Genomic DNA, 15377 nt, shown 5'->3' on the forward strand with positions numbered 1-15377 from the left:
GCCTTTTAACCTTCTTAGTTACGAAAACTTTTGTTTGCCCATTAAAAGTATCCACCGCCATCTAACTCACGCACTGGGGCTGTTTTGGAGCGAATAAGGCTATGTCTGGTTCCATCCATGCATGTTGCTCGTTGGGCGCACACTGCCACGAGTGCAGAACTACCCAAGAGAATCATATATACGTTATGGAATATTTCAGGAGTGAAATGCCAGAATTTTGTAGTTAAGTGTGTTAAGTAGAGGAATCTTGCTATTTGATGGGGCTAAGCAGACTTATTCCTTATTTACATTTCATTATTCATTCCACATTGTAGGGCTAAACTTATCACATGCATAGAACACTACACTCTCTCGAAGGCATACTAAACATTTGTTGGCCTAGATTGTGACTTTTCAAGTTTGTATTATTTGTGCTATTGAATTATTTAGTAGACATAAAACCCAGTTTTCACACTTGGTTTTCTTAATAGCAGTTGTTGTTCCACCTAATTTATTATGTTATAGCTCACATGTAATATTTTTGTCCTACATGTGAAAAAAAATGCTTCAATGCGATTAGTCTATCTGTAAATAGCAGCGTAACAGTATACTACTTTGAATTTTATAAGCCGGCGCTATATCAGTATGAAATAATGATTTACTATGAGAACACATTGAAATTATGAAATTACTGCAGTATCACTTGTTCCAAATAAAATCGAATGAAATGTGTTTGATCGGTTGGTTCATGATACACTACACTGAATGGATTTCCTTTTGTTTGTTGAAATTAATTTTCTTTTGTTTATAGGCATATGAAGGTACATAACTTTAATGATCCCATCACTAGAACACTCATTTTCCCCTCTGTCTACTTGTCTTAGATTTGTCTAGATACAGATGTAATTTGGGACGGAGGTAACATTTGGGATTTGAAATAATGTCTGAGGAATAACGGAGGGAAATTCTCCCTTTCAGAAAACTATGCATTTCTACTCATTTCATATGATGAGCTACTAAAATAATACTACTAATTCTGTAGGGTTCCCTCATTAGCATGGGTGGTGGCCCTAAGCGAGGAATAGATGTAATGGACGAGGCTATAATCGAGTATGACATGAGGATTAAGCGAGGCAGACAAGAAAGACATGACCTACAACTGATCGATGGTGCAACAATCTTAGGCCCCCACGGGACATGGGATAGGCCGTTCACATATGACATCTCTAACGACTGTGGTGGTACAGTTAACATAACTTTAGCACGTCTTTCTTGGGCGGTCGAGGCGACTATAGAGGTTCTCATCTCGGAAGTGCAGGGCGGTTTCAATATGTCAGTTAGATGTTTTACCAGTGGGTTTGATTCTGAGATAAGGCTCTTCAATGGCGCCATTACCAACTCATGTGGATTGAAGCGGTCAATGGTTGCCGTAATGAAGCGGTCTTACATACGTTTGAAATTCAAGGTAGTTGCACCGTCTTGTCGTTCTAAGTCCCAATATCGTTGTACCTTTAAGGCGAAGACTCATGGGCATAATGCTCAAGAGATAAAGACTGATTTTGCACTGATCTCGGTGAAGGTGACTTGGTCGACATTGCCTGGCAGCTTTCCTGCCTAAAGATTTGCCCGGCCGATACTTATGTGTAGTCGTGGAGTTGTAACAAAGCTTGGAGGTGTAATCAAACTATTGTAGTAACAGGGTTTAGGTTGAAAGCCTTTGCATTAGATTCTTCTATCCATTATATTAGCACCAGGGTTTAGGTTGAAAGTATGGAGGAATTTCCTAGTTGCACATGCACAGGAGTGGCTTGGTGGATTGCAAGTTGCCAATTTCTAATTCTGACATCTTTCCTTTTTAATTAATATGACTAGCCTTGCCGTCATTATTTTGGCATAGATGGATTGGCTTGACAACAGTTGGTTTAGTGACGATCCCCGCATGAAGCCAGGTCAGAGGGCAGGGATGCAAACGGATGGTGTTCACACGTCTGTAACCGTCTGCGAATAGAAAAATTAAATTAATATGAATACTAGAGTAATAAAGATTAGTGTAATTTTTGCTTTGCGGACTATCGTCCGTACAAGGGGTCAACAATCTGACATTGGCTCCAGCGGGCTCAGGAAGGTGACGGGCGACAGTGCTTTATGTCGCCCATACTGATTCCTAATAGAAATCGCCTAAGGGCTACAGTAATGGGCCAACGCATTTTAGCGCAGGTGCTCACTGCGCGCATAGCTGCCTGCACTTTGTTCCGACTTGTACGAGACATTGTAGAGTTCACTCCCTTTGATTTTTCTTCTTTTTTGTCTTATTTGTTTAATTTTTTCTTTGATTTTCCTTTTTTTTCAAGGATTTTCTACATCTTACTCTGGTTTCTTTGTTTTCTCTAGAGGTTTCCTTTCTTTCTTCGCTATACTTTGGTTTTCTTTGCTTTTACTTTTGTTTATTTGTCAGTTTTCTTTTTTTAACACATTTCTACTTTTTTCTCGGTACATAATGTACATTTTTAGAGCAAATGTGATGCATTTTTTTAAACACGTTGACCGTTTTTCAAAAAAGTGGTGTACATTTAGAAAACATGTTTCAAACACTTTTTAAATACATGGACATTTTTTACAAATACACATTGTATATTTTTCTAAAGACAATTTTAAAAAAATTATGTGAACATTTTGTGTACATTGTATACACTTTTTAGAAAATTCCACACGAATATTTTTGTAAAATAGCATGATACATTTTTTAATGTAAATAAACATTTTCTTAACCTAAGCAAACATTTATTCATATTAATATCTAAATTTTCCGAATTTCAAGAACATTTTTTTTGAAACGTTGGAATATTTCCATCAAACATGACGTACATTTTACATTGTACTGCGTTATACACATTTTGTTTTTAAATTGCATTTTTTAAATGCGGGGATATCTCCGAATTGTCATGAACATTTTTTTAAAGTTAACAACATTTTTACAAGTGCGTTAATAAGATTTTTATACTACGTTAACATTTTTTGAGTTATTGTTTTTAAAATTTTATAAGTAAGTTTAATGTTTGAAATATATGTATTTTCGTTTAGAACTCCCTCCACATATACATGACCTAATACGAGTATTAAGGTTACCTTTGATCATAGGTTAAAATGATAAATATGACATGCATGTTACACAAAAGCACACCGTCAATTTGTGAGTGAAGAGAGTTTCTAATAATATAATTTTTGCAACCTCGAGGTGTGTATAAGGCCCTAAATATAATAAATCCCTTTATTTCAAAAATATATAAAGTTTCATTAGATTCATCATAAATATGTTTTCATACTATCTACAACTGATGTTTGTAGGCATTGATATATTTTCTATAAAACTGGAAAAACTATGCCCTAATATTTTTAAAAGTATTTTGAAACGGATGGAGTACATGATGCATTATCTTCGCCGGACCAATCCTTGGCTGGTGAAGGAATTAATTGACCGGCCGGCCTACTTGAATTCGTCATGGCAATGGGTCGCTAATCAGCTAGGTCGAAGTACACAGTCATAAGTACTACGTTCCAATGTACTGAACGCCATATACGTTTTTCCTTGTCTTTCTTGTCCTCCCTGTCCTCTATAGTTTCGGCTTCTATTGTCCCTGTTTTAATTGGTGGTGATTTCAACCTTCTAAGACCCCTCTTCATAAGAATAACGCCAACTTCCACTGGTCTTGCTCGTCTGCATTTAATGATCTAATTAACAACCATGCTCTTTGGGAGCTCCACCGTGTTGGGGCACGATATACTTGGTTTAAATGCCAGTTGAATTCTGTTTGTTGTGTACTTGATCGTGTCCTTGTGTCTTATGTCTGTTAATTAAGAAACAAAGTTCCCTGGAGCTCTGCTAACTATTGAATCACACATTGGTTCTCACCACACTCCCCTAATTGTGGACTCCGGGGATTCACTGCCCTACCCCATTCTTGATTTTGTTTAGAGTCCAATTGGCTCTTGGTGGATGGTTTTGTGCCCATGGTTGCGAAAAAATGTACCTTGCTTCTTGATCTCTACTCGCGCTCGTTTGACCCTATTGATGATTGGTATGTTCTGAGTGTCTTTGTAAGTTTCTAAGAGATGTGAATCCTTCAAATCTAAACATTTAATTGTTGACCAAATTAAGGTCTTAGATATCTCTGCTAACTCGGTTGGTCTTGACGAATCCGAGTGGCCCTGTTGATATGAGTTTGATGATGCCCTTGTGGCGCTACATCAGGTTGAGGAGCTGTACTAGAAATTATGTGGGAGCCTTAAGTGGATCCTCAAAGGGGGTGCTAACATGGCTTACTTTCAGGCAACCGCTAATTATTCAGGGCTCCCCCTCCTATGATCCATTTCTTATCTCCTCGCACATCTACGAGTTCTACCGAAGTCCGCTAGACACCCAACCCTCCTCGGGCTTTCGGTTTTCCTCTTCTGCCTGGATGGTAAGACATTGCATCTCGAACTCGCATAATGAGGCTATGATGCTCCCTCATTCCATTGTCAAAATGGATGAGGCCATCAGTTTATCTAATTTTGTCTATGCCCCTGGAGCTGATGGTTTCTCTGGCACATTTTTTTAAAAGAAGCTTTGGGGACTATTAAACATCTGGTTTACAAGATATGCAAGGTTTTTTCTTGGGGCAGGTAACATTTCTCGATAAATTATGCTATCCTTACCTTGATCCCGAAAGTTAAAGGGGCGGACGAATCGGGCAATTTAGGCCTATAGCTCTTATCAACAACATTTCCAAATTCACTTCCAAAGCCTTCGCCACTAGATTGTCTCCTATAGCTCATAAGGTGATCAACCCCTTCCAAACGTCTTTTATTAAAGGGTGCTTCCTTCTTGATGGTATTCTCACTTTGCACAAATTACTTCATGATATCAATCACTCTAAGCATGAAGTCGTGGTTCTTAAGTTGGACTTCGAGAAGGTCTACGATTGTGTTCGTTTGTTCTTCTTGCAAGACATTCTATTTGCTCGTGGTTTTGTTCCTGGTTACATCCATTGTATTATGCAGATTATCAGGTGGCCACACTTCTATTGCCATTAACGTGATTGTTGATCCCTATTTCAAGAATGGTTGTGGCTTGGGTCAAGGAGACCCCATTTCCCTCCTCATTTATAATTTCATCTCGGATGCTCTTGATAGGATGTTGTCTTCAGCGGTGGCCAGCGCAGGGCACATCTCTGATGTTTCCTCTTACCTTCTTCCTCTTGGGGTAACACATCTTCAGTACGCGGACAATATTATATTATCCTTGTCGAAAAGAATGACTTACAACTTGCTAACTTGTCGGGGCAAAAAATTAACCTTAACAAGGGTGAACCCTTTATTTTGGGTTGTCTGCCTGCAGAACAACCTCGAATTCCTAACATACTTAACTAAAAGCTTGGGTTGTTCCCTACCACATATGTTGGAGTGCCTATCTCCCCTCTGAAACTCCTCATGACGGATTTTAAACCTACCAAAGTTAAAGTGGGCGCTAGGGTTGCTTCCTGGCGAGGCCGCTACCAGTCCTCCACTAGTAAAGTGGTTCTCATCAAGTCTGGTTTGTCCAGTCTGCCCACGTTCATCATGGGTTTTATCTTTGTATGACAGTAACCATGCTAGCTTTGATCAAGATCGTAGCACTTTCTACTATAAAACATTGATAACAGGAAGAAATGTCGGATGGTCAAGTGGAAAATCATGTGCAGGACTAAAAGCCTTGGGGCCGGGTAGAATATTGCAATCATGAAAAAATGTCTAATTATGAAGTGGTGGTGGCACATTCTCACAGAACCTCCTGAGTGCATTTGGTGCCAGATTTTGCTGAGGAAATACTTCCCAAATTGTCCCCCTCTGATTTCCACCGTTCGTGGTAGCTCTCAATTTTGGAAATATTTAATCCAGGTGCAGGATGAATTTCTTGGTTTCGTCAAATTTTCGGTTGGTTGTGGCGCTACCATCAGGATGTGGCTGGACTGGTGGTCGGGTCCGAGTCCTTTGTGTGAAACCTTCCCTGTCTTATTCTCTTACCATGACAACCCATAGATCTCCATTTCGGATCTTGATTTCATAACTAGGGCCTTGGGCTACGCCGGATGTTGTCTCCTAAAGACTTGGTAGACTAGCTGGCCCTCACTACCCTTCTCCCTCGGCTCTCGGAGACCACAGACCAAATCTCTTAGCCTCACTCTTCTCAGTTAAATCCCTCTACCTTAAGATTTCCCAGGGGCAGCCTGCTCCCTGATGGCTCCATATTTGACGCATTTTTAGAGTTCATTTGTTTCGTATTATCTCCATATATCACGTCCATTGAGCCAATTACATGTCCCTATGCATGATATGCAGTATTTACTCTTTTCACCATGAGCATTACATAATATTTATTCATTGTTAGTTTTCACTAACTTTCTTCATCTTTGTGTGTTTTTCGTAGGTGATGCGAACTGGACTTAACATGGCGAGAAGGATATAAGTGGAGAACACCCAGGCACAAAACTTACATATTTTGGAGAGTGAAAACGTCATTTTTCCAAATTGCTCAAAACCAAGATCTACTATATCAGGTGCATCAGCGTCGTTCATACGATTCCAACAAGCTCAAGAATGTTGAATTCCAAGTTCATATGAAGAAATGGCGACTGCTTTACCGAAGGAGTCCAAAGCGTTGGATGGCCTATGGTATGACCGTAGATGGTCGTACCACTGCTCATACCATGCCCAAAAACCTCCGAAAGTTCCCCTTTCAGACGGGATTATTCGCGGATTTCATCCTTGTTTGTTTCGGCGGCTTCCTTGGCCTCCAAGGGATGTTTTGGGAAAGTATTAGGCCCACCTAGACCCCTTGGATCAAAGGATAGATACTACATCTATAGAGGAGACCCGAGGAGGCCGGTTATATATCTCCATCCGCCGTACCCGTCAGACAGCCATCTCTTCAACCACAAACCATCCAAAATCCATCTCACCACATCTAGTTGCCGCCCGCATAAAGAAGTACTTGGGGGCTATGCCAAGCCTCCATCTCCATCGATGCAACCTTGGAAGAAGACCAAAAGGGAACCGTCGCCGCCGGAGGGCACGACCATGGGTCGCCGCCGTCGTGCCATCATCATTCGCCGCCGTGCCGTCTCCATCACCACCACCAACACCCCTTCTCCTTCACTCGTCATGGTCTCCGTGATGAGTTGTAACAATTCTTGAACCATCTCTATGTGTGATGTTATTTGAGTGATTGTTCGATATGGGTTGGTTAGCTAGTAAGCAGTTATTTGATGTGAATTGTTTATTTACGTGTGTCTTCTTCTTGTTTTATTTACCTTTTGCAGTAATTTAGTGATTGGAGATGTCGGATCCATCGGCGTAACTGGAGACATCCAATTCCCCCAGGCCACACATGCAGTTTATAGGTCGTTGTGTGATCTGATAGACCTCCGGATGATAGTCATTGATATCTTGAGGGGAACACGACTATTCCCGGAGTAACAATTGTCCATAGAACATATTGCCTTCGGTCCGGTCCTCGTGACTTTAATATTTTTCCATTAGTTGTCGCAGGTGTGGGACGAGAAGTAGGACGATTGAGTTGTCTGGACATGATGCTGCTTGAGAGATAATGTTATGTGAGTAACCGCCCGCAATATGTAATTGCACGTATCCTGTAATGCAAGGACTGACTTAACCACATGTGTAGATAGTCAAAAAGCTTTACTCCGTCCACGTCAGGGCCGAATGAGACCGTACCTAGACGCCCAACATTCTCATGTAAGACATCACATATTTCTTAGTAGTTTATTTTCTCCATTTATTTTAGTATTTATTTTTCGTGGGTTCTAATATCTTAGTTTAATTCCCTCTTTTAGTCGTTTCTCCTATCAACCAACTTTAGTGAACTATTTCCAAACTCCGATTGGGGTGTGAGCGTAGTTGCGTAAGTGAGAACACAGTTACGAGGATAGTGGTGTCTTCTTTTTCGCTCCCTGTGGATCCACAAACCTTACTTCTTGCGAAATTGCTACATTGCCTTGTGCACTTGCAGGATGTCAAACTTTTTGGGCGCCATTGTGGACGAGAAAAGCGCTTGGTTATTACATTCTCGTTCACAAATAGTTTACTTTTGTTTGTTGCTATTTATCCTACCATTTCCCCCTTAAACCAAAAATATCTGCTCGTCATGTCTTGTCAGATGTATACTCAGAAACATGCAATGATGAAGAAGAGACACGATATTAAACTATTTGCGACTACCTATGAAGCAACATTAGAAGAATGGATATAATTGGTGAACAAAAGTGCATCCCTTATATGTGCTTCATATCTGTAATCATGCATAGACAGTGAATCTGAAGAACAACTGAGATATCAATGTAAGTGCAATATCGATCCATACTAGCAAGTTATAATACTATGTTAAGTTAAATGATAGATTGGTGGTTTTACAATTTGTACTACTTGTGACCATTTAAAGGTCTTCTTTTAATGCCCCACGACATTTTATTATTATATGTAGCATGGCCATCTCTTGGTCTTTTTTGTAATGCCCCCATGGCATTTTATTATTATTATATGTAGCATAGCAATTTCTTTACCTTTTCTGTAATTCCCCCATGACATTTCTTTTATTAAGAGCATGAAATTTTTACTAATTAGTAACATGCCACTTTTATTATTAAGAGGATGAGTGTTTTTTTATTAAGAGCATGGGATTTTTATTATTAGTAACATGACTTTTTTTTTGTCAAGAGGATGACTTTTTTATGATTAAGAGCATGACATTTTATTATTAGGAGGATGTCGGCCTTATTATTAACAGGTTGGCAGTTTTATATTGAGAGCATTCCATTTTTATTACTGTTGGCAGGACATTTTTATTATCAGGAGGATGTTATTGTTTTATTGGCATGCCAAAAGAACTAACATTGGCATTTTTTTAGATATTATGCATGATGTACAAAACAAAGCAAACAATTTCTGGCATGACCTTTTTCTGGTCCTTGGCGAAAATAATAATAAAATGTTCTCCAAAAATGTTTTTTTTCATATTGAAAACACATCCATGGCATAATTCATAAAATTGTTTATAGATCAGACATCACATTTTCTAATCATACATTTTTTTGTAAATTTATAAACAATCATGGCATTTTTATAATGTAGCATGAAAATTTTCATTTTTTTCATATTCATGGAAATGGTACATTTTATGTTTTCCTCAGTTTTTATAAGAAAATATGTATTTTTTGTTCATGACATTAAAAAAAAGATAAAACAGTAAACTGGGCCGCTGGGCCAATGGGTGTTCCCCCTGCCGAACGACCGAAAACATAAAAAGTAATCCAGCAATATTCCCCCACCGCCGCCGCCGTCCGTCGCGCGCTCAGATGCAAATCCCCGGCGCGCTCTGTTCTACAGGCCCTCCGACGCCCTAACGTGCCATCCCAATGCGGCGCCTCCCCTAGTCCCCTGTCCCTCGCGACCTCTCCTCTCCTCCATGGCATCTCGCTGGTTGCCACCAGCGCTCGCGCGACGACTCGATCCATCTCTCCGTCGTGTTTCCTCGGAGGCGAGATGGGGCCAAGACGTGAACCCCCATGGCTGCGAGGAAGATCCAAGGAGCGCAAGCAAGGGTCGCACGACTGAAATCGTGATCAAGGAGGACGAAGAAGAAGCCAGCGACTGCGAGTTCAACCTCGGCAACGTACTTGAAAAGAGTCGACACCGTGATGGCTCTATGTACAGGGCCCTCTATTGGTGTGGCTGGAAGAGAGATTATCCTGTTGCAGATCGTAGCGAGAGTAAGGGATCCATCCTGGATCCATCCTGTCTCTTTTCCTATTCTTTACTGGTTATTGTTACAGATATGAACCTTTTTTCCCCTAAAATATTGGTTCCTTTTTCCACGTCCTGCGGCCGTGCATTTTGATTGTGATCATAGACATTATTGTGTTTAAGGCGCCAACGCTATAGCTGTGCGCGAGCTTCACCCAAACCTTCATCGCCTTGCACCCTAGCTTACAGTTAACTGCAATGCAAGTCCTAAAATTTCGATGTGATTAATTAGCGCTTCCATCCACAAAACCTGAATTCACTTCTGCAGGCCCTTCTTCAACTTGGCGCTGCTTCCACAAATAGCAATTTGCGCGGTTACCTGACAGGAAAAGAATAGCATTTTTACAAGCGTAGCTCTGTGAGTATACCAAGCGTAGGTACGGAGGTAGTCTTCTCTTTGGTTATTGTAGGGATCTTAATTAGAACGACTGAGTTAATTTGCTCTCCTCCCTAACTCTTATGCAGTGATACTTTTTTTTTTGAAACGCGGTCCCTTAGGGCCCGATTCATTAAAAAAGGTCGAAGAGAGGTGCCCAGTTAATTAACGGAAAACCGGGCGAAAACCGTCAACATGCCCGAAAAACAAGGCACACAGGGCGACCTGGCAACCCACACAAGAACGCACACACGCCGTCGAAGAGAAAACCATGAACAAGCGTCGAGGCCTGCGTCGGTCGATGCCAAACAGTCCACCGCACACGCCGACGACCAGGCAGCTCCGACTTGTGTCGATATATAGATACTAGGTGCTGACTTGCAGTGATACTAGATAGTGTACTGACTTGTAGCACCAATAATTGAAATCATGCAGTTAGATCCTCCTAGCACACCAATTAGTTAAATAGATGACAGGTGTTTTATGCTCTAGAACAAAAGAGGACATAAAATTTGTGTCGATATCCCCTTGAATCCTTTTGGTGTTCCTAAATGGATGACAGGTGTTCCATGGAAGCAACCAATAAGCTTTTCAGGGCAATGCTTCCTCTGGGTGTTCCTGAAGAGTAAATTTTCGATGGAGCAAAATTCAAAGAACCTACCTAGTAAATGAAAACGAAAAATTCCAATAGGGCCATATAATCCTCAAACGAACTTCTTTACTTTTTTAATGTCATGTATCTGTTTACCACATTAATTTCAGTTACAAACTTACAATACAACTTTACTTTTTGTGAAGCTCGGTTGGAGGCAATGATGTTTTCAGATCCCACGAAACGCATGTCTTCTTCTAGCATGCTGCAAATTTTCTCATTAGAGTTGGCTAAAATTCCTGGGAATGATGGATTAGTAGAGTTGTATGGATACATAGCAGCTCGGGATGATGTGGATAAGTTGCTTAATTATGTCATCAATATTAGCAGGGATGATCCCATTATTGTGGAGCAGGTGCACATCCATACTTACGTGCAATTATTTCAAGGGATAAGTCTATCTTAACACTCCCTAGTGTCGAGGTTTGCCTACTTAACCTGCTTAGTTATGAAAACTTGTGTTTGCCCATTAAAAGTATCCACAATCATCTTACTCACACATTGGAGCAGTTTTGGAGGTGGTTCCATCCTTGTTGCTTGTTAGGTGCACACTGCCACCGTGCCATGAATGCAGAACTACCCAAGAGAATCATTTAGACGTCTGGAATATTTCAGGAGTGAAATATCAGATTTTTCTAGTTAAGTGTGTTCAAGTAGAGAACCTTGCTATTTGATGGGGCGAAGTAGACTTATTCCTTATTTTACATCATTAAAGGGATAGATTGTGACTCTTTACGTTTGTATTATTTGTGCTCCTGAATTATTTAGTAGACATAGAACCCAGTTTTCACACTTGGTTTTCTTAATAACTAGATGTAAGATTAGTTTACAGTTGTTGTTCCATGCCAATTTATTATGTTATAGCTCACATGTAATATTTTTGTCTTACCTGTGGAAAATATGCTTCCATGCGATTAGTCTGTCCATAAATAGCATAGTAACAGTATAGTACTTTGATCGTATAAGGAAGTACTATACCAGTATGAAAGGGTGAGTTACTATGTGAACAGATTGAAATTATGAAACTAATGGAGTATCACTTATTCCAAACAAAATCGAACCAAATTGTTTTCGATTCTCGGTTGTTTCATAGTACACCACACTGAATTGATTTCCTTTTGTTTATGGAATTGGTGTTCTTTTGTTTATAGGCATATGTAGGTACATTGCATTGATGATCCCATCACTAGAACACTTTTCTGTTTTCATTTCACACAGGCTTATGTAACTAAATATCCGGGATTTGAAACACCGATGAATAACAGGGGGTAATTATCCCTTTCAAAAAATTATGCACTTCTATTCATTTGATACAAAAAGCTACTAAATATAATACTAATTCTGTAAGGTTCTCTCATCAGCATGGGTGGTGGCCCTAAGCGAGGGATAGATGTGGCGGACTATGCTCTAATTGAGTATGACATGAGGATTAAGAGAGGCAGACAAGAAAGAGATGACCTACAACTGATCGATGGAGCAATATCCTTAGGCCCCCACGGGACATGGGATCGGCCGTTCACATATAACATCTCTAACGATTGTGGCGGTGCTGTTGACATAACTTTAGCACGTCTTTCTTGCGCGGTCGAGGCGACCGTAGAGGTTCTCATATCGGAAGTGCAGAGCGGTTTCCATATGTCCCTCAGATGTTTTACCAATGGGTTTGATACGGAGGTCCGGCTCTTTGATCGCGCTGTTGTCAAGTCTTGCGGCTTGAAGAGGTCCGTGGTTGCCGTAGTGGAGTGGTCTTTCATACGTTTGAAATTCAAGGTACACACACCGTCATCCGGTTCCGGGTCTAAACGTCGTTGTACCTTCAAGGCCAAGACACATGGGTATAATACCCGAGAGATAAAAACCGATTTTGCGTTGATCTCGGTGAAGGTGACTTGGTCTACGTTGCCCGGTTGCTTTCCTGGCTAAGTGTTTGCCCGGCCGATATTTCTGTGTATGTGATGGATTAACAATGGTATTTACGCAGCCTAGAGTCCTGGACTTGTGGAAAAGCACGGAGTGTGATCAAACTATTGTTCTTTGTACTACATATTCGGTCCAGAGGCCACAGATGCTGCTGTAGTGCAGTTGTTGCACATTTGGTTCTTCTCTCCATTGTATTAGCACTAGCACTAGGGTAGCATGGAGGAATTTCCTAGCTGCACATGCACAAGATTGGCTTCTCGGTGGATTGCTAGCTTTTGGTTTGCCTTGGGCCTTTGTCAGTTTTTTCTCTCCTCTGTTTCCCCTGTTTCCTCCTTGGTTTTCTGTGTCTCGTTTGTAATTTGTATCCCATGTTCCTTCTATAATACGCAAAAGCAGTTTGGACTCCTGTTGCTGGTTCGGGTAAAAAAGAAGACTCCTGTTGAGGACTAACTAATGTTTAGTTATAATTTCTGTGTTATTATGTATACTCGAGAGATAAAAGCTTTTCCATGTGAAATTTCCAGCTGAAAGTTTATTGTTTTATGTAATTATGCCAAAATCTCAATATGACATTTAGCAGTACATGCATGTGCTGGTTGCACATTTCTTGGCTTAGATACATCCCCTTTTATCCATTTTGATGACAAGTATTTTCAGACGGAGGGAGTACTAGTCAGGTTGGGCCTTCAGCCGGCCATAAGGAGGGAGAGTCTTGTTGACTTTCCAAAAAACTATTTGTTGTTATGGATGCCAGGTGTTACGCCGGTGGCTTAAGGGGGGATTTCCTATTTGGCGCATATGCGCCCGCTTGCGAACCAACGCTTGAAGTGCTCGCGCGATGGGCCGGCCCAATAGGTTTTCTTCTTCTCTGTTTTAATCAGCTGAAAATTATTATGTATACTCGAGAGATAAAAGCTTTTCCATGTGAAATTTCCAGCTGAAAGTTTATTATTTTATGTAATTATGCCAAAATCTCAATATGACATTTAGCAGTACATGCGTGTGGTGGTTGCACATTTCCTGTCTTCCAGACTACTAGTCAGGTTGGGCCTTTCAGCCGACCATAAGGAGGGAGAGTCTTGTTGACTTTCCAGAAAACTATTTGTTGTTATGGATGCCAGGTGTTACGCCGGTGGCTTAAGGGGGGATTTCCTATTTGGCGCATATGCGCCCGCTTGCGAACCGGCGCCTGAAGCGCTCGCGCGATGGGCCGGCCCAATAGGTTTTTTTCTTCTTTGTTTTAATCAGCTGAAAGTTATTATGTATACTCGAGAGATAAAAGCTTTTCCATGTGAAATTTCCAGCTGAAAGTTTATTGTTTTATGTAATTATGCCAAAATCTCAATATGACATTTAGCAGTACATGCATGTGGTGGTTGCACATTTCCTGGCTTCCAGACTACTAGTCAGGTTGGGCCTTTCAGCCGGCCATAAGGAGGGAGAGTCTTGTTGACTTTCCAGAAAACTATTTGTTGTTATGGATGCCCGGTGTTACGCCGGTGGCTTAAGGATGTGTATTATTTAGCATACGCCTTCTCTGACCGAAATCTTTGGAGATTGTTCCGTATTCTTTTTTTTTTTTGGGAACTAGGACACAATGGGGAAATGCACCAGGTGTTATACCTAATCTTTGGAGATTGTTCCGTATTCTTCATACCGAAAAAGGGTTTCCCCCCGCTTTATAAATAAAGCAACTTCCACCAATCACACGGTAACTGCTGGGGCGCACAGCACATTAAGCCCAAAAGAGAAAGAAGAAGAACAAAATGCCAACAACGGCAACTCGGCAAAGCTAAGATGATCCGCCTCCGCTGCGCCCTCCGGATTCGTCCCACCACACACCAAGGCTCCGAATCGCCGCGTAACCAAGCAGCACCTCCAAGAAGGGGTGCGACGTCGACGACGTTGCTGCCCGGACATGTCCTACGGTTTACCCCGGCACGCGGAGTGGAGTGGAGGATGGGTAACACCTACGCCCCTCAGGAAGGAAAGGCGACGCCCGCAGGCGACACCGCGTCGGCGCCGGAAGAACCGGCAGGGATTTCTCCCGCATCCCAACCACCACTATCCGTCCGATCCGGAGCCAACCAGCCAGCCAACCATCAACCAACATACGCCACCGTGGTCTTGAAGTCATCCATGCCGCCTCATTGAGACCGCCATCACGAGGCCTAGAGGATGGAGAGAGGAGCGCCAGAAATCGGGAGGGGGAGCACCGGAGCCGCGCCGGAGGGAACCACCTCCACCACCATTGTGCGGGAGGCCTGTGCCTCCAGCACCGTCGCGGGTGCCGACCGGACGTGGCCGCAGTGGCACACCAGGACACCCCAGGCCCGGCCAGGCCCATCTCGGGCCCGCAAAGCCGCTGCCGCCCCGCTGCAGCAAGCCGGCGACGGTGCCGCCCCCACCCAGCCTTCCTACGCCCGAACTGCACCTCCAGGGGGCTCCGCCGTCGATGAGAAGCGCCGGCCCGCCGCGGCCCAGATGGGCCCGAAGGGGCCCAGATCTGGGCCGAGCAGGCGCCGCCACCCCCCACCACCGCGAGCTCCGCCGCCAACGGCAGCGCCGCCGCGCAGCCAGCCTCCCACGCCTGCGCCAGGTTGCCCCGCCGCC

General features: G+C 42.3%; 1 protein-coding gene across 1 annotated transcript in view; it reads left to right on the forward strand.

Annotated features, from left to right (window-relative positions):
* LOC119309793 overlaps positions 1-1597 on the forward strand; it is a 3304-nt gene extending 1707 nt beyond the window's left edge. The window contains exon 3 of the mRNA XM_037585713.1: positions 1022-1597. Coding sequence (XP_037441610.1) covers positions 1022-1597 — 576 coding nt within the window. The remainder of the gene's footprint in view (positions 1-1021) is intronic.
* The last annotated feature ends 13780 nt before the right edge of the window (positions 1598-15377 follow it).

Source organism: Triticum dicoccoides, chromosome 5B, assembly GCF_002162155.2.
Source record: "Triticum dicoccoides isolate Atlit2015 ecotype Zavitan chromosome 5B, WEW_v2.0, whole genome shotgun sequence".
NCBI classification, from domain to species: Eukaryota; Viridiplantae; Streptophyta; class Magnoliopsida; order Poales; family Poaceae; genus Triticum; species Triticum dicoccoides.